General features: G+C 36.2%; 1 protein-coding gene across 9 annotated transcripts in view; it reads right to left on the bottom strand.

Moving 5' to 3' along the window:
• STAU2 (staufen double-stranded RNA binding protein 2) overlaps nt 1–26,974 on the bottom strand; it is a 317,921-nt gene that overhangs the window by 129,015 nt on the left and 161,932 nt on the right. For 8 of the 9 annotated variants that reach the window (XM_004762350.3, XM_004762346.3, XM_004762352.3 and 5 more), the window contains one exon: nt 2,325–2,632. In XM_004762350.3, coding sequence (XP_004762407.1) covers nt 2,325–2,632 — 308 coding nt within the window. Of the gene's footprint in view, nt 1–100; nt 1,467–2,324; nt 2,633–26,974 lie in introns of those variants that run through there. The other variant, XM_004762354.3, reaches the window with a different exon arrangement.

The raw sequence follows: 26,974 nt of genomic DNA, 5'->3' as shown, positions 1-26,974 counted from the left end.
TTCAATGGGCAAGGAAGGCCAAAGAAGGGTTTATACAATATTCAATATGCAATCGTATCTATTCAGTATACAATAACAAAATAAAAAAAGTACTAACCTAGAAACACAGAAAAAGAATTTATTGTTTTTAAATTCCAGAAATTAAAAATAACAGAGTAGCATGTAATGCATAACAAGCTGGCCCTATAATTTCTAAGCTACAGTCCAATAGAAGCATTAAAGAACAAGAAACAGTCTACATGTTTTCCTACCAGGTAAAGACACCTGAGAAAGTTACCCATAAAGAAATAGGCTTTAATACTCTTAACTACAAATAACCTTTTACCGTTACATTATGAAGATATGCTCTGTGCCTGACAGGACACTAAGCCTTTTCCCACAGAGCTTCTGTTACCGCTCAGCTGCAGGCTGTGATCTATCAGTGATACAATATTCCACATCAATACCAAGCTCATTTGATCAAAGCAGCACAGCAATGTTTTAAAACCATCTGTTTATATTCAATAGTATGTAAAAATCACAGTACACAAATTTGGATATGTTTAACTTGTCCATAAATAAGAGCATATTATCTTAGCGTAGGCTTTCGAAAGAGGTCTGAGCAGTCAGGCCAATAATGGGGTAAACAGACTCTACATTTTGACTAAAGTAATTATAAAATTGCAATTGTTACCATCACCAAGAAGTAACAAATAAATACAAATTTAAAAAAATTTAAGTAGTTCCTCTGGCAGCAAAATTACATCTACCATAGTAACATTTCCAAGCAAAAAAAATCAATTCGGAGCTTGAATGTATTTTGTGCTTCTTTTTCTATAAAAATGCAGTGTTACTCTCAGACATTTCTAAATAACTAGATTTATAAATGAGCAGTGAATTTCTTTTCATCACAGTTTATTTTTAGTTCATGGTGTGCAGATTATAGAACTAAACTATAAGCTTTTTACCAGTACTTTAACTGTATGAGTTGTGGTCTTTTTATTTTAAACAGTGATTTATTGTCATTCTTAAGGTAAACAACAAAAACAAATTCTAAAATTTTAACTTCAAATTAAGTCTTTCAAATTTCAGATGACAGAGCCAATAACTGGTAACAGCTTCTTCAATTTCATATTAATAGTCTAATTAAAAACTTACTAAGGATTACCTGGCAATAGATTTGAAAGTATCGGGTTTCTGTTGAAGGCAAACAAACAAAAAAACATGCAAAATACCTGCCAAAACACATGATCTTCTTTCTGATTTTCTATCTAAACTCATAAAATGTTTATAAATACATGATCATTCTACACAATACAGAGCTGCTAGAGCATTGCTAAAGGAAATTACAGTTTTTGGTCTTACGGAATAAGACTAAGATGGAAAGGGGGATGAAAACGGTGAAATCTGGGGGTGCAGTACATTCTTCCTACGCACAAGCACGCGGCTGCTCATCCGGTCAGGTCAGTACATGATTCTCCCGGCAACTAAGAAATCAGAACACAGCTATTTCCTCGTCCTAGAGTTAACAATTCTTTTAAAAGCTCTATCCAGAAAGGACTGTTGGGTTGTTTTGTTTTGTTTTGTTGTAAAAGGGAACAAAGAATAAATAGGGAAAAAATTTCCATCCCCAAATTCATATAACACAGGCTCAGTGAGCTGTGAGCTTCAGTCAGACTGACCGGTGAAACAAAACTGTTAGTACCATGAGACAGGTGCTACCCTAGACAGTTCAAAACATGATCCACTAAAACAAATACATGTTTATATGCCTCAAACAACTAGAAAGCTTGTCATTACTGTTTAATTAGCTCCTAGGATAATAGAGTTCTAGGATTTTGTACCTTCACGGTATACCTGAATCATTACTAGCAACAAAATGCCAACTTCAAAACTGCTATGAAAGTAAAATCATCATCAGAAAAATTCAGCCTTATTGTAAATGAGGGAGAACTTAGTGCTAAATACTAATACCAAATGTATGAAGGCAGAATTTTTGTTTGTGGAAGACAGAATGAGGAGTTAAATGTACCCAATCAAGACCAACTGGAATACAGAACAGAGAATTAAAAATGTTTCAGAAAAAAAATAATAATAAGAGGAAGAAGAAGGAAAATGGAGGTGATCCAGGCAGCAAAAGAAGAATGGATAGAATGAAAATATAAGAAAATGAGGCACATGCATACGGCTCTCTTTTTTCTGACTTCTGTGTTCCTAATACTTCACAATGTAAGTGGCATATAGGTCACACTAGCAGGCAAGGATGAGCTTTCTGATGGATAGTGATGAAGGATTTGGGGCTAATGAATTTGTTTTCTTGTTTTTGTTTTTGCTTTTAATCATACCTGAAAGCCTTGAATCCTTGCTAAATATTCCAGTTGTTTTGAAGGTTGTACTGGAGAACAAGGGGGAGTAGGAGAACTTCCTTTTAAACCTATGGCTTCAGCTGTAGGAGATGTTCCATTCATTAGGAGTTCCCTGGCAATTGTAGCTGAACTATTCGATGTGGGAGATATACTGAAGAAAGAGCTTGAGGGTTGGTTCATATCTTTGGGTGACAAATAGCCTAGAGTAGTGCCAGAGATTACTTTGTGGCGGCTGGCTTCCATCTCTTGATAAACATCAGGAGACAAATGAAGAATTCCTTTTGGAGCTATAAATAAAAGTAAGGAATATTGTTATTACATTTAAATAATTAAAACAGAAACATGTTATAGCATTATTCACATAATGATTTTACTTGGTTTCATAACAAAGTGGTAAGAAACTTTCAATTAAGCATCTTCCTCATAGGGGCCAAGGCATTTGCTGCCTCAATTTAGAGGTGAATAACATGTCAGAAGTTTAAAAAGATTGAGAATGTGCTGGGTCTTCAACCTGCAATTTAGTATTTTATCATCTCCAAAAGAGACATGAAACCCCTCATATATGCAGCAATTGAGAAACAGTAAGTCAAATGAAGGCTGAATCAGTCCAAGTCATCTGAGGTACAAACTCATATACCCGATGGCCTACAGGTGTTCCTCCCCTCACAAAGGTATCCCACAGACAATTCTAACTCATGAACACTTCAAAAAGTGACAGAGTATCTTCTTCCCAAAACTGGCATTGTCTCCTATCTTGATAATCTCATTATGATGCCACCATCGATCTGCTCAGGTGCCCAACCTATACAGCATTTTGACTCATCCATAGATAAGCAGTTACCATAGCCACTCCAGAATTTGTCCCGTCATAATCAAGTATGCTAGCTCAAGCCAGACCACAGGCAGGTTCTGATATTAAGAGGAGGGAGCCGAGAGATACGTTATCAGTCGGTGGGGTTGTAAACATATAAAAGAAGCCCCTTCCTTTGACTATCATTTGTCTCAGAGATGTTTCAAACCACATTTTACACTGAATGTTCTAATGTCTTTGGATCAGATATTAGCACCTCTCAAATCTTGTTATCTTTAAAAATTATTGAGAAATCACCACTTTTGGAGAATGTGCTCTGACAGACACAACTTAATTCCCATGCTCTTGCCTCTCTCTCTCTCTCTCCCACCATTAACCTTCTGATTCAAGCCTTCACTGTTTCTCATCTGGACTACTGTTAACAATCACTACAAGATTTCGCTGTTGTGGCGCCTGGGTGGCTGTTAGTTAAGCTCAGGTTGTGATCTCAGTGTCCTGGGATGGAGTTCTGGGTTGGGCTCCCTACTCAGTGGGAAGTCTACTACTTCCTCTACCCGTCCCTCTGCTTGTGCTCCCTCGAACATGCTCTCTCTCTCTCTCTCTCAAATGAATAAAATCTTTTTTTAAAAGTTTCACTACTGCTAGTCTCCCTGGTGTACATTTCCCCAAATGTCTATAACACAGCCCCAAATAAAAGTGTCCCATGATAAATAAATCTAGGAAATAATGCAAATGATCTCACATACACACAGCCCTACCTTTTGGAGGATGAAAAACGCGCATTAGTGGCATAGTAAAGACTGAAAAGTTTAGAACAAAAATCTATTCAACCTGGTTTAACCCAGGACTTCACAAATTTATTTTTTATCCAATTTTTTAAATTTTAATTTAATTCTAGTATATTTAACTTACAGTGTTATATTAGTTTCAGGTGTATCATATACTGATTCAACAATTCTATAACCTAGTGTTTTACATAACATTAATAACAACTCTTTTAAACACTCTGAAAAATGCTAAGGCTAGCCATTTTCTTATTTCAATGTCTTTTCTGGCTTCCCATCACTGAACTATTAAGTCGAAACTCCTTGGGATGACATACAAAGCCCTTAATCATTTGGTTCCTCCTTACATATCTATTCTCTTCTAAATTCTTCATGAAGATCCCACGTTCCCAGTCATGCAGATATAGTCACACTTTTCCAACATTCCATGCTGTTTGATCCCATCACATCTTATTTCTGTTGTTCAATTACAAACACACGCACGCACACACACATGGTTAAGCTCCTATTGGTAGGTTCCAGGCACTGTGCTAACCAATGCTGTCCTGACCTCCAGTCAGGTTGAGTCTGTTGGGAGAGGAAAACGAAAAGGGATCATGTAAAGTGGTAGATGCCTCAGTGAAGATGGATCCAGAGAGCAGTGGGCATGGGAAAGGAGAAGCACTAGGAGCCCAGGAAAGGCTTCCCGGACATGACACTGACAGCAGATTTCAGGAGATAAGGAGAATAAAGCCAAGGAGGAAGAGAACTGAAGGCAGAAAGACAAAGGCAGGGACCAGCGGAGTGCGTGTGCCAGAAAACCTTCAGCGGTTCCTTACCGCTAGGGCATGAAGAGACAGGTGGGAACTGCAAAAGGTTAAGGTGGAGGGAGTTAGGGGCCAAGATCCAGGGACTTTATCCTGATAGTATCAAAACATAAAATATTTCTTATTTTTTAAAAATAATTTATACAGCTCAAATTAATAATTTTATTTTATGGATTTTATGGATTGGCTTTATTATTATGCCTTTGTGTTAGTTTTATAACTGGGAAGAAATTTCAATAAATTTTTTTTAAAAGAAAACATGCACTGGATACAGACAAATCTTCCTCTCATCAGAGGAAATGACTATTAACATTATGCTTTAAATATATGCTTTTAATCTTTTTTTTTGTATGAACTTTTTTGGTGTTGAGTTGAAGAAATATGTTAAAACATAGGCCTATCCTATGATCCTGTTGTTTATAAAACAATATACTTCTACTACTACTATTAAGGCATAATATTTCACTACATGAATTGTTTCCTTAAACAAGTCCATATTGTTGGACATCTAACTTGTTTCCAAATTTTTGTAATTATAAACAACATAGTGATGAACATTTCTGGTTTTAAATCCTCGTTTATAGGAAAATTTATTTCCTTAAGTTACAAGCAGAATTGCTATTCAAACAATATGCATTTTAAGTTTTGACATTAACAATCTGCTCCAAATTGGTATAACTCTAAAAAAGCTGTAAGAATTTCACACTCCCATATTAATATATGAAAGTACCTATTTTTTCCTATTTGGGGGATGAATATTATTATTATTTAAAAAAACTTTGCCTCTGCTTTGTGTTTAGATAAGTGAGAAGATTTTTAAATGATACCCTCTGTACCAAAACAATAAAAAAAGGTACATTCAGTCCTACACCCTGACCTCTGGGGAGGTGAGAGGAGCTACAGATCCCCAATGATTTAATCAATCTTGCCTACATAATGGAACCTCCATATAAAACCCTTAAATGATGAAGCTTGGAGGGCGCCTGAGTTCTGAATATATTCATGTGCTGAGAGGGTGGTGTACCCCTATACCAACTGCTGTGCTCCAGACCCTTCTGGGCCTCACCCCATGTACCTCATCATCTGGCTGTTCATTTTATATCCTTTATTTTAAAAAAACAGTGATAGTAAATAAATTATCTTGCTGAATTCTGTGAGCCATTCTAGCAAATGATCAAACTTGAGGGGGTTGTGGGAACTCCTTAAATTGAGAGCCAGTCAGTAGGTGAGAAGTACAGGGGGCAGCATGGGACTTATGACGGCACCTGACATGGGGGCAGTCCTGTGAGGCTGAGCCCTTCATCTGTGGGGCTCTACGTTAATTCTGAGTTGTGTCAGAATTGAGTTAAACTATAAGACACCCAACAGGTATCTGGAAAATTGGAGAATTGGTTGGTATGAGGGAAAAAAAAATCCTCACATATTTGATGTCAGAAGTGCTGTGAATAAAAACAGTTCATATGTCAAAATTGATCAAACTGTACACATTATGTGTAGCTTATTGTACTTCAATTATACCTCAATAAAGTTGTAAGAATATTTGCCAATTTGATAAGTGAAATGTCTTACTGGTTTTTGTTATTTCACAAGCCGCATAAATACCACAGATAATTCTTACTTAAATAATAATTTAAATGTTATGACTCTAAATTCTACACTCAATTTAAGAAGTCAAGAAACTAACAGCATTACTTCAGTATTGTTATTCTACAGCAGTAATGGGCTTGCCAATAACAATATTATAAAGCAACAAAAATGCTCTCTCAACACTCCAGAGAGGCATTACATCACAGTGTAAGAACTCATGCAGAGTTCAGGCTCCCTTATTCTACAGTAAAGCCCGAGTTGACTTTTCTTCATAAATAAAGAAGATTCCTTTCCAGAGAGCTCAACTATTATAATAGTTGTTGAAAGACTTTAAAGACACATGTGGATTTCTGCGGTCAACGACTGAATGATTTTTAACTTGAATATTAGTAACAGAGTGTATGGATTGGTCACAATTCATTTATGTTCTTCCTGCTGTAAACAGAAGTAGCTTTTCAGTAGGGTGAGGGCCTGAAAGTAGAATCAAAGAGTAATTCAGGCTGTACATATTTAAGAACTTTGACTTATTTTGCCAATTAGGCCTCCTGAAAAACTATACCAATTTATGCTTCTATTAGCAGTATGTGACTAAACCTGTTTTTCTCATTCATCTGTTGACACAGCTTTTAGTTATTCTAAATAATTATTGACACTACCACATTTCACTGTTATATTGATTTACATTTATTTAATTACTGTGCAGGATAAACTTCTTCTCGTGAAGAAGGCCTGTGCCTTCTTTTCTGTTAGTCTGGACCTCAGTTTTGCTCCGGGACTTCAAACATATTTCCCTTGCTCAAGCCTATTACATCCTACTAGATGTTAGATGTCCCTAACCCATTCTCCCCTCATCTCTGTCTGACTTTGTCTTTAATACTCCTACGCTGGTACTAATGGTCTGTAACCATTGTACATAGCTACACTGCAGATACAACCCTGGCATTATGCACTTTAAATGAAATTATCTCATTTAATACTCCACAACAACCACAAGAAAAGGGCATTTTTATTTCTCTATATTAGAAATGAAAAAACCTGAAGCATGGCGCTTAGCCAAGGTCCTATGGATAAGACAAAGCAATGCTAGACTATGACTCTGAGGCATCTGTCTCTAGAGCCTGGATACCTAAACATTACATTCGATGACCTCCTGAAAGAACAACTGAGGAGCTAAGTGCAGGGCCCAGCCAGCTCCAAACAGGTACATTTAATCCAGGAATTAAACTCCACACCTGGGGTTTGCCTGGGGTCGACACTAGGCTGATCCATGTCACTGTGGTTGCCCTTCAACATTCCAGAGACAATGTCACCAAAATTTCCCTAAAATATGGATGTTCGAATAGGATTTTAAAAGCCCAACCTTGCCAACAACTGTGAGATCTGACAAAATGAGGAATGCTGGGCCATCGTGCCCATTTTACATGTTTCTCCCATTAGGCCTGTGCTTCTTTCTAGTGTGTACGTGAACCTTCCGGTTCACGCAGAACCTCCTGGAGCATCTTCATGGAGCTCCAGTCCTTACTGGGAGAGTTGCAGAGGACATTTTGAATCAAGCTCTCTTTAAAGATTTTATCATATGTGCAGATAAGCAAACTGGGGAGAACCTTGCCTTTCAATGTTCAATAACGTCCTAACTCTCTGAGAGAGGCCAAAGAACGTGTTAATGAGTAGTGAGTACTATCAGGGTAGCAGAACAATAGGGCAAGCCAATGTAGTAAGATCGACAATGTTATCACACTGGTGCAAATGGTTAATCTGTAAGGAAGCACTTCTCTGCAATCCCATGAAATGAGTACATAGCTATTTCTTATTAAAATCAGTTAGTCACTTTTTATATCAAAGCTTTGAATTTTTTGAAATTTTGTCACAAAACTTGGACTAAATTTTTTAAATAAATATTCAAATATCCAATAATCCTCAGGTCTTCTTTTGCCACAGTGAGTTTTGCATAACAAAAAATTATAATTCACATAGGGCTAAAAATTTCTTTTAAGTGAAAGAAGGAGCAGAATGCTGGGGTGGCAGATTCCTCTGACTGAAATTTAGCACACGTGGGGTAGATAGACTCTACTTCTACTTCGATAACATCATGGACAATTCACCAAATTTTAATAAGAAAGTCAATTATCCGTGTATATTTTGAAAGCTGATGCCTCAGATTTTTATTCCGTCTTTGGCCAGAAAGAATATTTTGCTGGGGTGCTTGGGTAGCACAGTTGGTTAAGTGTCTGACTCCTGGTTTCAGCTCAGGTCCTGACCTCGTGGTTGTTGAGATCAAGCCCCATGTCGGCATCCACATTCAGCACGGAGTCTGCTTAAATAAATAAATCCTGAGTGTGTAGTGTACAGCATGGTGACTATAGTTAACAATACTGTATTGCATATTTAAAAGTTGTTAAGAGACTAGATCTTAAAAGTTCTCATCATAAGAAAAAAAATGTGTAACTGTGTGGTGATGGATGTTAACTAGACTTCCTAAAACAAAATCAAATCAAATCAAACTAGAGGAAAAAAAAAAGACTCCATCTCCCTTTGGACCTTACCCCACCCCTTTATAGTCCCCTTCTCTAAAATAAATAAACAAATAAATCTTAAAAAAAAGAAAAGAATATTTTTGTTTAAGGTTATCTATCCTGCTCTTGATTATCATCAATTATTTTAAAACACCCCTCAATTTTTTGAACTGGTTATCTGAAAAGTTACTTGGCTGCTACTGGCAAAATTGATTCCCAGTGAGTTTTGTTTTTTAAAATCTCTTGTCCAAAGTTTTAAATGGCGGCCAGGTACTAATATGTTATGTGGCTGATCTTCCTGTTGATAAAGGTGAAGTCCACCTTGCTAGCATTTGCTGCTCACTAAATTTCCCTTGTGTGTCTTGATGGTGGTAATAACATCTTTTGTCATCATTCTAATCTGCTCAATAAACTTTATCTTTAAAGTTTCAGAAACAAATTGTAATTTTAGAAAAATCTTAAAAACTGGGAAATGGACTACTGTTTCACAACAGGAAATCTGAGAAAAGCATGAGCAATAACATGATTTATCTATTTTACAATGATTTTTAAAAAATCATCTCCATGAAAATTCATGAAATCCAAGTAGGGTCTATTGTATTATACCAGTATCAATTTCCTAGTTTTGTAAATGTACTGTAATTATGTAAAATGGCACCACTGAGAGAAGCTGAGTGATGGGTACACGCAAACCCTCTGTACCACTTTTATAGCTTTAAAAAGTTGTAAAAACCCAACTATAAGAAAGCGCTGTTATATTGCTCTGGGCCTCTCGCTCTGTACAGAGACCCTAGAACAAGATCCTGTTGAGACATCAAGGTAGGAAGGACAGTGGCACTAGCACTAGATATGCCCCTCAGAGCAAGCGGGGCTGGCATTGGTGGGGCAGAGCAAGCGGGGCTGGCAAGCTTGAGGGCTGCAGCTTTGACCACTGCCCCTGCCTAATGCAGTCTCTGGTTTCCAGGCTCTGGGCTCGAGGCTAGTGTTCTTCCTATCCCAGGGAAGTTCAGGGCCATTTATCAGATGAGCACATATGCAGCCCAAGAAGGAACCACCAGACCACCATGGTCACCTTCCCAGAGATGGAAATAGTCAATCCATCCTCTGCATTTTCTTTAGCTACTAAGCTGATTGGACCTTAGAAATTTCCACTTCCAGCAAACTATAAGAGACTCTTAACTCTAGGAAACAAACTGAGGGTTGCTGGAGGGTTAGGTAAATGGGTGACAGACATTAAGGAGGGCTACTTGATAATAATGAGCAACTGATGAATCACTAAACTCTACCCCTAAAACTAATAATATAGTATATGTTAACTAAAGTGAATTTAAATAAAAAATTTTTAAAAAGAGAAATCTCCATTTCCTGCTACCGTATTGTTGAGATACAATGGAACAGGGTGTTATTTTTAGGGGACCCCACCTCTCCTTTTCCACACAGCTCAGTATCCACCTGTCTTCAAGCTGAGGCTCAAGGGTCCCTAGTTCTGCCTAATTTTTAAGTCAAATATAAACTATTCAAAAGGAAACAAAAACCAATTAATGCAAAATTTGGATGAAATTCTTCTGAAAATCAAACTAAAAAAGGAAAATGTTGGATAAAAGCAATACAATGGAAAAAATCAAACAAATGTAAATTATTTATCAGAGTTTTTAATTTTAATTTTTTTAAAAATTTGTTTGAGAGAGAGAGGGAGACCAATAAGGGAGAGTGAGAGGGAGAAGCAGACTCCCCCCTGAGCAGAGAGCTGGACATGGGGCTCCATCCCAGGACCCTGAGATGACGTGAGCCAAAGGCAAACACTTAAAAGACTGAGCCACACAGGCGCCCCAGAATTTCTTTTTTAAGGTGAGTTTCAGAATCAGCTTGGAAGGAAAGTTCTCTTAACTAGCCAACATTTGATCACATCTCACATTACAGATAACACTAAAGCTATTCTGATTAAAGAAACAACTACACTGATGGGACATATGGATGGCTCAGTCCGTTAAGCAACTGCCTTTGGCTCAGGTCATGATCCCACGGTCCTGAGCTGAGCAAGGAGCCTGCTTCTCGTTCTGCCTCTCCCCCTGCTCATCATGGTCTCTCTCGCTCACTTGCTCTCTCTCTCTCTCTCTCTCACTTTTTCTCAAATAAATAAATAAATAAAATCTCAAAAAAAAAAAAAAGCTACACTGAAAAAGATGTCATTACTGAACTAATGAATAAAATGACATATTTTAATGTGCTCAAAAAGCATAAATTAAATCAGTGCTGAAAACTAACCTTGTTCTTGCCCTTAGAGTTAGATAGCACCAATTTTGTTAATTTGTGCATTTTATTGGTCATTTTTTCTTTTTTCTTTGTTTTTTTTGGGAGGGCAGGGGCTACATTTAACATGATGTATGTGAACTTATTAATTTGGTGAATGCATATTTATTAAATTACTGGCAGAACTTGTTGGCAAGATATGAAAGTCTTCTGGTGAGCATAGTACCAAGAGGGAAAAGTGCTTAGTGCAGCCCTAATCCACAAAAGGTGGAATCCTAGGGGAGAGTCCTGACAGAAAGCCATGAAACAGAACCCTGCAAACCTCAGGGGGATTGTGCCTTCATTATTTCAGTAGTATAATGCAGTGGAGGGAAACAACAAAATGGTAAATGATAAGCTTCCTTTAAAAACCTAAAAACAATAATAGCAAAAAAAAAAGTGCTTTTGAATTTTTTAAAAAAACAAATTTCAAATAAATTGGGAAATGCCTTTGGAAAGCTTGTTCTACTGCACTAATGTACACTATCTTAGCCAAGGAAAGGGGCTAGTCAAGAGTTTTCAAACCCAGGAGCTGAATTGTTATTTTTTCTTGAAAAAAGAAGAAAAATTTAAAATATATAATGACAAAGGATAAGGACCTGACTATGATAAATAAATCTACAATTCACCTTAAAAATAAAGATGGTCTCAGTTGGCTTATGTAGAAGCTGCTCAAGGCTCAACATTTTTAGTAAGATAGAACTGTGAATATTTCTATTGAGTAAGACAAAACTGTTAGGGTAAAAAAGAAGTTTGAGAGCAACTTGTGAAGATAATGAGCCACGTTCAATTATGTGTCATTTAAATAGGGTTAAAATGTTGCTTATAAAATAAAGATCATTAGTCATCTTTCTTCACACACACACAAAATCCATTAGTGACTACTTCCCTAAAACTGCAAAAAAAAGCCCCCACCAAACCCCATCCCCCCAACAATGGATTATATCCCTCCATATGATACAAATGACCAATCTCTCAGCAGGAAGAAACACATACTTAAACAGTTGTCTATTGCAAAAACCCCCTACATTGCATCCCATTGTTCCCCTACTAGCACCCCAAGCATCTGTTCTAGATAGCTCATAAAACAATAATTATAGCTAAAACTCACACAGTCTTTACTGGAAAGCAGGCTTTGCATGTATTACCTCAGTAATCCTCACAATGACCCTCTGTCACAGGAATTATGATTATCTCCATTTTTACGGTCGAAGGCCCCAAGGCACAGCAAGGTCATGGTGACCTCTCAAAGTTACAGCTGGTAAGTGGCAAGCCTTGGGACTGAAACTAGGCATCTGGCTTTGGGGTCAGCATGTATAACTACCATTCAATCAGTAAAACAAACAAACAAATATAAAACCCAGAGCTATTATTCTTTGCATCTGTAAGTTCAAGTTCTGTGCAAATGAGTCCTGAAATAGTCTAACACCAGAACAGAGAAAAGAAACTGTCAAGATAAACTTAATATGAGGTGTCTCCTATTTTTCACTTCAAACTGATTCTCTAGGCTCAATGAACCAGAGTCTCACTCAAGTAGCATAATAATAGAAAAGACAGACACAGGAGCCAGGCAGAAATTACTTAAATAAAATAAAATAAAATAAAATTCCTCTTGTGAAACTACCCTTTGGGAAGATATTGAAAAATAATGTGCTCAGCCAGCATCATAATTTTGTTGTGAGAAAGTAACTTCAAGTATTAGGTTAACATAATAGAAAAAGCACAGCTTTAGGATGAAAGAAGGAACTGCAGAGAATGAGGACTTTAATCATCAACTAGTAGTGAAAGGATTATTTCCACTGTGGTATCTATGAAGATCATGTGCAGCCAGAATTCACAGCCTATCCATCAATAATAAAGAGTCCCCCACCTTGGGTATCACTATAAATAAAAGGGGTAAACTGGGCTTGTACCTGCAACTAACAATAACAAGGTGGCACCCCTCATTCACAGGCCAAGTGGCACCCCCCCACACACCACTAGAAACAGGTTTATAAAAGAGTCATAGTCTCACAGTATCATATGAAAATGTCCAAGTTTCAATCAAAACTTGCAAATGATATCAAGAACCATGAATATCTCAAATTGAAAAGAAAAAAATCCAAAGATGCAAATATTGAGAGGACAGAGATTTTAGAATAATCTAACAAAAATTTTATCAAGTATAAACATGCTTGAAACAACTATAAAACAGAAAGGTTTAGCAAATAGAAAGTCTCAGAAAAGAAATGGAAGATAAAAAGGAGAACCAAATGACAATTTTGGAACTAAAATACGTGGTAATTGAAATAAAAATCTGAGTGGATGGTTTCCAATGGCTGATTGGAGGGAACAGAAGAAAGAAGTAGTGAAGTGGAAGTTAAAAAGATAGAAATTACCCAATACAAACAACAGAGGAAAAAAAAAAAAAGACTGGAAAAAATGAATAATGAATACCTCAAGGATTAGTGAGACTACAAAAGAAGATCTAAAATCTACACTTAGATTTTAGGAAGAGGGTGGGACTGAAAAAAGCACTGAAGAAATAATGGCTGAAAATGCCTGAAATTGGCAAGGGTCAAAAACCTCACAAATTCAAAATGCTGTGTGAACCCCAAGTGGGAAAAACATAAAGAAATCCACAATAAAACACATCGGAGTTAAACTTCCAGGGCACCTGGGTGGCTCAGTGGGTTAAGCCTCCGCCTTCAGCTCAGGTCATGATCTCAGGATCCTGGGATCAAGTCCCACATTGGGCTCTCTGTTCTGCAGGGAGCCTGCTTCCTCCTCTCTCTCTCTCTCTCTCTGCCTGCCTCTCTGCCTACTTGTGATCTCTGTCTGTCAAATGAATAAATAAAATCTTAAAAAAAAAAAAAAACTTCCAAAAACTAAAGACAAAGAAAAGGAATCTTGAAAGCAGGCAGAAAAAAAGCAAAACTTAACCTGAGAAAAACAATTCAAACGACTGTAGATTCTCATCCTAAATCAGGGGTGCCAAAGTGAAAAAGCACAATATTCATCAAATGCTGAGGGGAGTGGAAGTACTGTTGATTCAGAATTCTATATCCAGGGGTGCCTGGGTGGCTCAGTGGGTTAAAGTCTCTGCCTTCAGCTCAGGTCGTGATCCCAGGGTCCTGGGATCGAGCTCCACATCAGGCTCTCTGTTCTCTCTCTGCCTACCTCTCTGCCTATTTGTGATCTCTGCCTGTCAAATAAATAAATAAAATCTTACAAAAAAAAAATTCTATATCCAGAAAAAAACATTCTCAGATACAAGAAAATTAAAACAATTTTCACCAGTAAACCCACCCTAAAAGAAAGGCTACACCAAATCCTCTAGCAGAAAGGAAACAAAGAAAGAAGGAACTGCAGAACATAAAGAAGGAAGAAGAAACATGGTAATCAAATAATATGGGTAAATATACTAGAATATCTCTTCTTGAGTTTTTTTTAATTTATTTTTTTATACAAAGCAAAAATTATACTACTATCTGATGTCAGTCTAAATGTAAAAGAGGACAGGCACCAGGCTGAGTGCCTGGGCTGGCTTAGACAGCAGAGCATGTGACTCTCAATCTCAGGGTCATGATTTCAAGCCCCACATTGGGCATGGAGCCTACCAAATAAATAAATAAAAGTAGGTATATATGTATATATGTACATATAGAGAGGACATACTTAGGACAATTATAAATAAGAAAGGTAAGTGGATAAAAAGGGAAGATTTCTATATTTTATTTTAAAGTATAAAATAACAATATTAGTAAACGACATTATGATAAGTTATATAAAGTAATACCTAAGGTAACCACTAAAAAGAAAAGGCTATATAATGAGATACACTCAAAAGTAGTCTAGATAGGGGCGCCTGGGTGGCTCAGTGGGTTGAGCTGCTGCCTTCAGTTCAGGTCATGATCTCAGGGTCCTGGGATCGAGACCCGCATCGGGCTCTCTGCTCAGCAGGGAGCCTGCTTCCCCCTCTCTCTCTCTGCCTGCCTCTCCATCTACTTGTGATTTCTCTCTGTCAAATAAATACATAAAATCTTTAAAAAAAAAAAAGTAGTCTAGATAATCAAACTGGAATTCTAAAGAGTGATCAAGTAACCCATAGGAGGCAAGAAAAAAACAACAACAACAACAAAAAAGAATAGATAGGAAAAATAAAATGGCAGATTTAAACCCTAACATACCAATAATTATATTAAATATAAATGACCTAAATATACAAATTAAAAGGAGATTGGCAGAGTAGATTAAAAAATATGACCCAATTATATGCTGTCTAAAAGAAACTCCAAGTATTATGAGATAGGCAAGTTAAAAGTTAAGGATAAGGAAGTTTTTCTCATAAATATTAATCAAATACTAATAAAAAAAAGAGCAGGGCATTCTATTTCCAAAAGAGGACATGAGGAAATCTATTAACCCACCCCCATCAAGGAACCATAACTGAAAACTATTAATTTAAAAAAACTTTCTTAATTTTCTGGAAATAGTTTTAAGTGCATACAACAAAAAAGACATTTTCCAATGTAATAAAAAAAATTGGCTAGACTCTGTCCCCAGTTCTTAGGAGGTAGCCTCTAAATCCTTGGAATTTCTTTTGTTATTCATGGGGGACCCCTTGGACCACATCAGGGTTTATGCTAACAAAATGATTCAAGATGGGTGATGGCCATGTCAGAAAAACCAACTATGTGATTAGATGGTTAGAGCTTTGAATCAAATTATATTAGCCCAATTTCTGAGAAAGGAGAGAGCTGGAGACTGGTATCAACTTCCTGGCCAATGAATGATTCAATCAGTTATGCCTATAAAATAAAACCTCATAAAAATTCTGGGCAATCTGAACACTTGAGTGAGCCCCCCTGGCTGCCAATACTCTGTGCATATTACACATGATGCGTAAGGAAGGATGATGCACCCAGACTTCATGAGAAAGGGACTGGTAGCTTTGTGTTTAGGAGCCTCCCATATCTCACCCTATACATCTCTTGGCTGGTTCTGATTTGTATCCATTCTGCTATAAAAATATCATAATCTTAAGTATAGAACTTTCCTGGATTCTGTAAATCATTCTAGTGAATTATCAAATATAAAGGGCCATGAAAAGCCGTGAATTTATAAATAGTTGGTCAGAAGTGAGAGTGGTCCTAGAAACCCTCCAATAGCGGCTGGTATCTGAAGGGAGGTCAGTCTTGTAGAGACCATGGGACACTTAGTGTAACTCCAGGTTCTGCATCAGAAGTCATTATACTAAGTCACTGATCAAGAAAATCTAACAAATCTTGGTAAAAACAAGAATCTGTGGCATTTGAGCCATGACCCATATCCTCCCCCATAAACAGCTAAGAAGATGGTGGTGGGGGCTCTCTTTCTCCTCAATCTCCTGTTAAGGAATATGGCATTTTACCAGGAAGGGCAGACTACCAGAATCTCTCATTTCCCCTAGCTGTAAGCTGAAAAAGCTAAATTCCTCACATACATACACACATGAAACTGGGAAATCCCTTCTTCCATCCAGCCCCCGCTCATACAAGTGAGGGCTCTACACAAGCACAGCAGGCTGAAAAAAACGTGGGAACTGACATCCCTCCCTCAGCTTGCTCAGAGGAGCGAGATTAATGTCAGGAAAGGCAAGCTAAGGGCAACAGAGTCTACCTCCCCTGCCCAACACTCTGGTCATAAAGCAGGGGTATCACTCTCAGATAAGTGACAACTTATCTGTGACAACTCCCCATTCTCACTCCAGAGCACTGACTCAAGAAATTATGCCCAGGGGGTGAGGCAGTCTATAACAAAGCTGTAGAGCTCTCTCAAATGAAATTATTCTATTTGAAATGGATTATGGGAAAGTTTAAGCCTAAAAGCACTCTTGAAAACACTGGAGATTTTGGTGGTTAGCAATCCACAGGAGTCTGCTAACTTCATGAAAGCAGCAGGAAGTTATACTGTAAACCTGTCAGTTTCCCAGAAAGAACCAGGGAAAGAGACAGACATGAAGAGTGCTCTTGGGGTCAAAGCCTGAAATACTGGCCTCAAAAAATATTCTGAAAAGGGATCCAAATGTAATTGGATCAGATTTGCAGCAATTTACATCCCAAGAAAACAACAGGGCTATCTGCCAGCAATTAGTGGAATCCAGCAGCTGGGTGTTAAATCAACAAAGGCAGAAAACTTAACAGAGATCAGACAGAGAGTAAAATAGAGCCCTACTAAATCTACTGTCATCCCATTTGACCAAATACATGCTAAAGACTCCTTCCTCTGAGAGAGGTGACATCAGAGGCTTCATACTGCAAGAGAAAAAAATCTCACAAAAATAGTCCAGCTTTTCACCTAAGAATAAGATCAAGACAAGGATCCCCATTTTGATACATCTATTCAATAAATATTAGAAGTTCTAACCAGAGCAATTAGGCAAGAAAAAGAAATAGAAAGCATTCAAACTGTAAATAAAGAAGTAAAATTACATCTGGTCACAGATTATATGATCTTACCTGCATAAAACATGAGAGATTCCACAAACTGTTAGAACTTATACATAAACACAGCAAAACAGCAGGACATGAAGTCAACACACAAAAATCAGTTTGGATTTCTATACATAAACAAGCTATCTGAAAAGGATATTAGGAAAACAATCCACTTACAATAGCAGAAAAAATACAATATTTAGATTATTCATACTTGTGAATTATTAAATTTAATATTATTAAAATGCCCATACTGCCAAAACCATCTATAGATTTGATACAATCCTTATCTAAATACCACTGGCTCTTTTTACAGGAAAAAACCTTAAAATTCTTATGGAACTGTAAGATAGGCAAATCAATCTTGAGAAAGAAAAATCAAGCTAAGGACACCACACTTCCTGATTCTGAAACATTACAAAGCTAAAGTAATCAAAACTCTGGGGACTGGCATAAAAATGGATATATAGACCAACAGAACAGAACAGAAAGTCCAGAAATAAATTCCCATATATTTGGTCAAGTAATCTTTCACAATGGTGTCAAGAATACACAATGAGGAAAACACAGCACATTCAACAAATGGTGTTGGGCAAACTGGATATACAGAACCAAAGGAATGATACTGGACCCTTACTTTACACCATACACACACACACACAAAATCAACTCAAAGTGGATTAAAGATTTAAACATAAAATCCAGGCAATGATTTCTTAAATATGATACCAAAGCACAGGCAAAAAATGCAAAAATAGACCCAAGTGGGACTATTTCAAACTGAAAATCTTCTGTACAGAGAAGGAAACCATCAACAGAGTGAAAAGGCAACTTATGGGATTGGAGAAAATATTTGCAAACCATGTATCTTATAAGGGGGTAAATGCTCCAAATATACAAAGAACACCTACAACTCAACAACAAAAAGACTAATAATCTGGTTTAAAAATATGCAGGGGAAGGATCTGAACAGATATTTCTCCAAAGAAGACATACGAATGGCCAACAGGTATATTAAAAGATGCCTGACATCTCCAATGATCAAAGAAATGCAAATTAAAATGTTAATGAGGCATCACCTCACCCCTAGTAGGATGGCCATTACTTAAAAGGAAAAAAAAAGAAATATTAATGAGGATGTGAAGAAATCTGAACCCTTGTACGCAATTAATGGGAATGTAAAATAGGGCACCCATAATGGAAAAAAGTATGGAGATAACTCAAAAAATTATAAAAAGAACTACCACATGAAACAGCAACCCCACATCTGGGTGTTTATCCAAAAGAACCGAAAACAAGATCTGAAAGAGAATTTGCATTCTCATGTTCACTGCCGCTTTATTCACAACAGCAAAAAGTAGAAATAATCTAATCTCTATCAGTGAATGAATGGGTAAAGAAGAATGATGTATACATACAGCAGAATATTATTTAGCCATAGAAAGAAGGAAATCCTGTTATATGTAATAACATGCATGAACCTTGAGAACATTAAACTAAGTGACATAAGCCAGACACAGAAAGACAAATATTACATGATCCCACATATATAAGGTATCTAAAGTAGTCACACTCACAGAGAACAGAAAGTAGAATGGTCACTGCCAAGGACTGGGAAGAAGGAAAAATAGGGAGTTGCTGTTCAATGAGTACAAAACTTCAGTCATGCACAGTGAAAAAGTTCTAGAGATTTGCTGTACAACATTGTGCTTACAGTTAACAATACTAAAAAGTTCATTAAAAATCTGTTGAAAGGGCAGATCTCATGGATAACATGCTTTTAGCCACAATTAAAAAATGCATAAAATTTAATTTAAAAATAATAAATAGGAGGTGGGTGGGGGAATGGGGTAACTGGGTGACAGGTATTAGGGAGGGCACATGATGTGATGAGTGCTGGGTATTATATTCAATTGCTGAATAAATGAACTGTATATCTGAAACTAATGATACACTGTATGTTAAGTAATTGAATTTAAATGAGAAAAAATTAGTAAATGTTCCATATACTAATAATAAACAAGTGGAATTTGAATTAAAAACATAATACATCAAAAACTATAACATACTATATAGTTGCTAACTGAATAAAAAAAATGCCACATATATTAGCACCCAAAAAATAACATTCTTAGGTATAAATCTAATAAAACATGTACAACCTCTCTATGAAGAAAGCTATAAAGCCCTGAAGAAAAAAAAATCAAAGAGAACTAAATAAATGGAGAGATAGTCCATGTTCATGGATAGAACTCAATATTGTCAGTATGTCAGTTCTTTCCAACTTGACCAATAAATTCAATGCTATCACAATCAAAATCCCAACAAGTTGTTAATGAATACTGACAAACTGATTCTAAAATTTATATGGAGAGGCAAAAGCCCCCAAAATAGCCAATACAATATTGAAGATGAAGAACAAAGTTGGAGGACTGATGTTACTCAATTTCAAGACTCACTAGAGAGCTACAGTAATCAAGACAATGTGGTATCAGTGAAAGAACAAACAGATTAAAGAAACAAAAGAGAGAGCCCAGAAATAAACCCCCATAAGTATAGCCAATTCATTTTTGACAAAGGAATAAAGGCAGTACAGTGGAGCAAAGACAGTCTCTTCAACTGACAGATGGTGTTAGAACTGGATATCCATACACACAAAAATTAATCTAGATACAGACTTTACATCTTTCACAAAATCAGTAGACTCAAATGTAAAATGAAAAATTAATAAACTTCCAGAAGATAATATAGGAGAAAATCAAGATGACCTTGAGTATGGTAATGCCTTTGTCGTTACTCACTAAAACAAGATCTATGAAAAAACAATTGATAAGCTAGACTTCATTAAAATTAAAAACTTCTGCCCCCCCCCAAAAAAAAGACAACAGTAAAAAAAATTATAAGGCAAGTCACAGACTGGGAAAAAGTATTTGCAAAATACACATCTGATGAAGGACTTTTATCCAAAATATACAAAGAACTCTAAAAACTCAACAATAACCCAATTAACAAACAACCCAATTAAAAATAGGCCAAAGACCTTAAGAGACACCTCACCAAAGAAGATACACAGATTGGGGAAAAAAAAAAAAAAACAAAAACAGAATATATTCACAAGGCAAATAACCATATAAAAAGATGCTCCATATCATAGGAAATATAAATAAAAATAAAAAATGAAATACCACTACCTACCTAGTAGAATGGCCAAAATCCAGAATACTGATACCACTGCTAAATGCTGATGTGGACATGGAGTTACAGGAATTCCCACTCATTGCTGGTGGGAATGCAAAATGGTACAGCCACTCCAGAAGACAGTACTCCTACCACACAATCCAGCAATTGTGCTTCTTGGTATTCAAGGGAGTTAAAAATTATGTCTACACAAAAACCTGCATACAAATGTTCACAGCAGCCTTACCATTAATTGGGAAAATGTGGAAGCAACCAAGATGTCCCTCAGTAGGTGACTGGATAAATTGTGATACATCCAGACAATGGAATACTATTCAGCACTAAAAAGAAATGACCTACCTAGTCATGAAAAGATGTGGAAGAATCTTAAATGCTTATTGCTATGTGAAAGAAGCCAATCTTTTTTTTTTTTTTTTAAAGATTTTACTTATTTATTTGAGAGAGAGAGTGAGAGAGAGCATGAGAGGGGAAAGGTCAGATGGAGAAGCGGACTCCCCATGGAGCTGGGAGCCTGATGCAGGACTCAATCCCAGGACTCCAGGATCATGACCTAAGCCAAAGGCAGCCGCTTAACCAACTGAGTCACCCAGGTGCCCAAAAGAAGCCAATCTTAAAAGAATATGTATCTATGACTCTGACTGCATGATACTCTGGAAAAGGAAAAACTATAGACTAAAAGATTGGTAGCTTGGGGGAGAGAGGAAGAGATGAACAGGCAAAGCACAGAGGACTTTTAGGGCAGTGAAAATATTCTGTATGATATTGTAACGATGGATATATACCATTAGACATCTGTCCAAACCTGTAAAATGTACAACACCATGAGTGAAGCCTATGGCAAACTATGGGCTTTGAGTGACTATGATGTATTGATGGAGGTTCATCCTTCGTGACAAATGAACCATTCTGGTGAGTGACAGGGAAAATGGGGAAGGCTGTGCATGTGTGGGGATAGATGATATACAGGAACTCTCTGTACCCGCCTCGCAATTTTGTTGTAAAATCTAAATCTGCTTTTAAAAAATCTTTAAAAAAAAAAAAGAAAATTTAAAAATAGTCTGACATTTTGTATTAGCACAAAGTGTAACAAAGACAAGACAAATAGCATGGTGGTAAATGTACTAGACTGAAGCCTCCCTATCTGAGTTTGAATCGCAGCAGCAGATAGCCTCTTTACCTTGCTTTCTTGATCTATAAAATGAATTAGACTAAAGGAACTTGAAAATCTCTTTCAGCTCTAAAAGCCTATGAATCATCTTAACACAAACCAGAAAGCTTGGAATAAAACAATACACTTGAATAACATCACCCAAAAAGCCTGTTGAGTGTTTTTTAAAATGGACTATTACTGAAGTTTTTTAAGTCTTAAGAAAAATCATGTAATGCAGATGGCTGTTCCATTGTTAAAATAAACATTTCACATGCTTTCTCAGCCATTTTAGTGTTTTTACATGATCCACCCAAATATCAAACTGGTATCTGAAACAATAGTTTGGACATTTTCCATGTTATGAAACATCCTAAATGTTCTTTAAAAAAGATTCTGGTACATGATATACAAAACATTCTTTCAAGAAAATGCATACTTAATTTTAGTGGAAGTTCTTAGAAAAAGCTTTATTCAGTTTTTCTTTATTAGCAAGTGATATATATGGAAATAAACATGTTGTATAGTGGCAAAGGTGGACCTTAGAATCAGAAGATAGAAGTTTTAAGTCTTTACTACCTCTACCTAACTTACTATATCCCTCAAGCAAATTAATATATCACCCGAGCCTCAATTATCCAGTTTGTAAAATGAGATGTTGGACATTCTCCAAACTTTTCACACTTCAGACTGCTTGTATTCTTTTTCTTCTACGCATACCATAGCTCAAGGATCTGCCTTTAAGACAGATTGTATTTATTTAGGGTAATATTTAGGATAATAAATCATCTTCTGTTTTTTTCTACCAAAGAATGCCAATCTGAGATTCAGAACAACTTGAGATAGAAATTCAGAGATACATTTCTAATTCAAAGCAATAAATCTACTAAGAAAGAATGCAATATTTCTATTAGGTTATTGAAATACCAATAATGACACCTATTTTTATACTGATGGAGAGCAACACCAAGCTGAGAAGCACAGATCTAAATGGTAACTAAGACAACCAATAAGTGGGGGGAAAGTAAAACCACCATATTCTTTTCATTTGTTCAAATGAAATTACAATGTCAGGTACTGTGCTCTCATGATTTACTTTTTAAATCAAAACAATTGGGTTTTCTTCCCTAGATTGCATTTATTTTTTTAAGTCTTCCCTCCTTTTCCCTTGGGGAGGGGTGGTTAACCATGTTTATCTTTTAGATTGATTAGCTTTCCAAGAAGCAGTTTCAACTTTTAAAAATGTTATTGCAATCACCAATAATACCAAAAAGAGAACCATGCAGTCAAGAGACACTTTCTGAATAAATGAAAGAATAAATGCCACATCTGTTGTATGAAGAAGTTTTAGGGAGACTATCACCACTGCCTTCCTGAATCTTAAACCTAATAGCCCTCAAGCATACAGTTGCCTCTTCCTTCCTTCAGTGTTTTTAGTCAATGTTTTTTTTTAAAGATTTTATTTATTTATTTATTTATTTATATTTTAAAGATTATTTATTTATTTATTTGACAGACAGAGATCACAAGCAGGCAGAGAGGCAGGCAGAGAGAGAGGAAGGGAAGCAGGCTCCCTGCCGAGCAGAGAGCCCGATGCGGGTCTCGATCCCAGGACCCTGGGATCATGACCTGAGCCAAAGGCAGAGGCTTAACCCACTGAGCCATCCATGCGCCCCTTTAGTCAATGTTTTGACTACTCTTACTCCTTTTACTTCTCAAGTCAAGGTGATTTTTATCTTTCCAATTACATGTACTCCATGTAGTATGTGCTGAAAGATCATGGATCAAGCACTTCTCTGTTCATATTTGTTTTAAATAAATGGAGTTATAAATTGATTCATGTTAAAACACAATAATGATATGATTAAAATCGGTGCATGGATAGTAAAATGAAGAGAACAGAAAGTCCGAACAAAACCAAATACAGAATCTTAGTATATGATAACGGTAAAATATCAATACCATGGGGATTAAAATCAAAGCCATACTTGCAGTATAAATCCCAGATGGACCACAGATTTAAAGACAAAAAAAGAAACTTATTATAAAAGTTCCAGAAGATAATGTAAGAGAATTTATTTATAATTTCACAGTGGGGAAGGCATTATTAACTATGCTAAGATTACAAGTGCTATATGGACTATAAAAGAAAGACCATGCAAATATACTAAAAAGAACACCAAACTTTAAAAGGAGATTTCACCATAAATAAAGAGAACTTGAAAAATATTGGCAAGTCCTATTATTAAGGCACATTCACACACACTCTGTAATCAAATTAGAAAGAATAGAAGACCAACATCTAACTTTAAAATGAGCACTAGTTATGACACCACTAACATAAAAAGTATTGAAATGGCTCATAAACATACAAAAATATAATTAATTCATTAATTTCATTCACAATAGGAGAAATGCAAAATAAAACTATACTGAATACCATATTTCAACTATCAGATTGGCACAGATCCAGGAGTTTGACAGCACATTGTGTTTCTAAAGCTGGGGGGAAACAGGAAATCTCATATAATGCTGGTAGGAATGTAAATTGTTAAATCTCTACTGAGTATAGCCTGGCTACATCTATCAAAATTTATACGTTTTCATATTCTTTGACTCAGTAATTCCACTTTTAGGAATTTACCTAACAAATACACTAACACACACGTAAAATGATATATGTATGAGGTTTTATACAACAGGATAATTTATAATAGAAAAATAACATAAACCATCTAAATGCCCATCAGTTAGGAACTAGTTAAATAATAAAAAAAAAAGTCCTATGCATATCAATATGAAAGGCTCTTCAGGACATATTGTTAAGTGAAAAGAGAAAATTGTACAACAGTGTGTCTGGAATGCTGGGGGATATAATACATACTTGAATTTGCTTGTATATGTATAGGAAGGTTCTGGAACAGTACAAAAGAAACCAAACATAAGTTAACTTGCTTTGGGAGACAGGGTAAAAATTGTGTGAATGAGAACAAAAGTGGGGAAAACTTTTTACTTTTTTTGCATTATTTATTTTTATCCATTGTAAAAAAACTAAAAAGGAAAATAAGATTAATGATATAATTGAATTGGAACTAAACTTCAACTAAATTCATCATTGAAAATGAAATCAGGGGCGCTTGGGTGGCTCAGTGGGTTAAGCCGCTGCCTTCGGCTCAGGTCATGATCTCAGGGTCCTGGGATCGAGCCCCACATCGGGCTCTCTACTCAGCAGGGAGCCTGCTTCCTCCTCTCTCTCTGCCTGCTTGTGATCTCTCTGTCTCTGCCAAGTAAATAAATAAAAATCTTTAAAAAAAAAGAAAAGAAAAGAAAATGAAATCAAAGGTAAAAGATTTTTTAAATGTCTATTTCTAAAGTGTGGAGAAGTAGATACTTTGAGGGGCACTCAGGATCTCCCATTACAAAACAACTGGTGTTTTTATAAATCTGAATGTACATATGCCCTATAATATATAAATTCCACTGGCAGATGTGATCCCCCAAACTCTTAGACATGTGCACCAGGAGAAAGATTTAAAAATGTTCATAGTTTTACTGTTAATAATAATAAAATCCTGAAAATAACTCAAATTTGGATCAATAATCACATAATGGATGAAACACAATAATGTAACAAATTAATCTTAAATTACAATAAGTGGGAGAAAAAAGCTTAGAAAGAATACCATCTTTCTAAAGTTAAAAAAAAAAGCAAACTAAACAAATACTGTTAAGGACTCATACTTATTTGGTGAAACTATGGAATACAGGGTAAAGGGACTACATATAAAATGCAGATGAACTGGTCACCTCTGTCGTGGAGAGGCATGGGAGGCCAAGGGATAAGAAAGAGGAGAATGTGGAGGTAAGGATATCTGTAATATTCTTATTCTTAAATTGAGTGGTGGGTTCACAAATGTTTATTATATTATCAGCTTCATAACTTAAATGTGTTAAATGCTTTATGTGTTAAGTTGTGTTTTTTCTTTAAAGATAATAACACACAAGTTTAACATTTCTTGGCAAACTGTAATACACCACACTGGATTTATAAAACTCCACCTTTCTAGATAAGCTGATAAATAAGTAATTATAAGCATTAACCTGATTTCCTCCTTCTGCTTATTGTAGAAAAAACAGAAAAAATCAGTTAAGTGGGTATATTAGTACTTCAACTTTCAATCTCTGGGAAACTTTCACCTATGTGGCGTTATAAGCTCTCTTCCAGTTATAAAAATGATAGCTTTAGACACCTTTTGATCCCCATAGAGCTCCAAGAAGAGCATATATTTCAGATTTCCAGAACAAATATCTAAAATTAAAATTTCATTCAGTACTTTAGAAAACTATACGTTTTCTCTTCTTTAAAAAAAAGTCAGAGAGGTACCTGGATTGAATCAGTTAAGTGTCCGACTCAATTTCTGCTCAGGTCATCAGAGTCATAAGATCAAGCCCGGTGTTGGGCTCCATGCCTGTGATAAATTTGCTTGAGATTCTCTCTCCCTGCCCTTGCCCCTTCCCACCACTCTCTCTCTCTTTATAAATAAATAAATAAATATTAAAATTAGAAATAAAAGCCATAATAGCTTCCTGAAGTGGATTTCAGTATATAGGTAACTACTGCCCTAGCTCTTTAATACATACTCCATGTTTAAATTCAACTCATTGAACAATTCAGGCCAACGTTTGTGACTCCTTTTGTCTTGTTTTTAAAGATTCATTATTTGGGTGGGAGGCAGAGAGAAAGAGAGAGAATCCTCAAGCAGAGTGCCCGCTATACACAGAGCCGGACATAGGGCTTGATCCCAGGACCCCAAGATCATGACCTGAGCTGAAGTCAAATACTTAACCAACTGAGCCACCTAAGCACCCCGTGAGTGGTTTGGGGGTTTGTTGTTGTTGTTGTTGTTATTGTTTTTTGTTATTGTTATTTTTAAAGATTTCACTTATTCACTTGAGAGAGAGAGAGAGCAAAAGCAGGGGGCAAGGCAGACAGAGAAGTAGACTCCCTGCTGAGCTGGGAGTCCCAACATGGGACTTA

This window comes from Mustela putorius, unplaced genomic scaffold (genome assembly GCF_011764305.1).
Source record: "Mustela putorius furo isolate JIRA1106 unplaced genomic scaffold, ASM1176430v1.1 tig00003846_pilon_pilon_pilon, whole genome shotgun sequence".
Classification (NCBI taxonomy): Eukaryota; Metazoa; Chordata; class Mammalia; order Carnivora; family Mustelidae; genus Mustela; species Mustela putorius.
The sequence above is the reverse complement of the archived record's forward strand: the minus strand, read 5'-3'. Positions and strand labels throughout refer to the sequence as shown.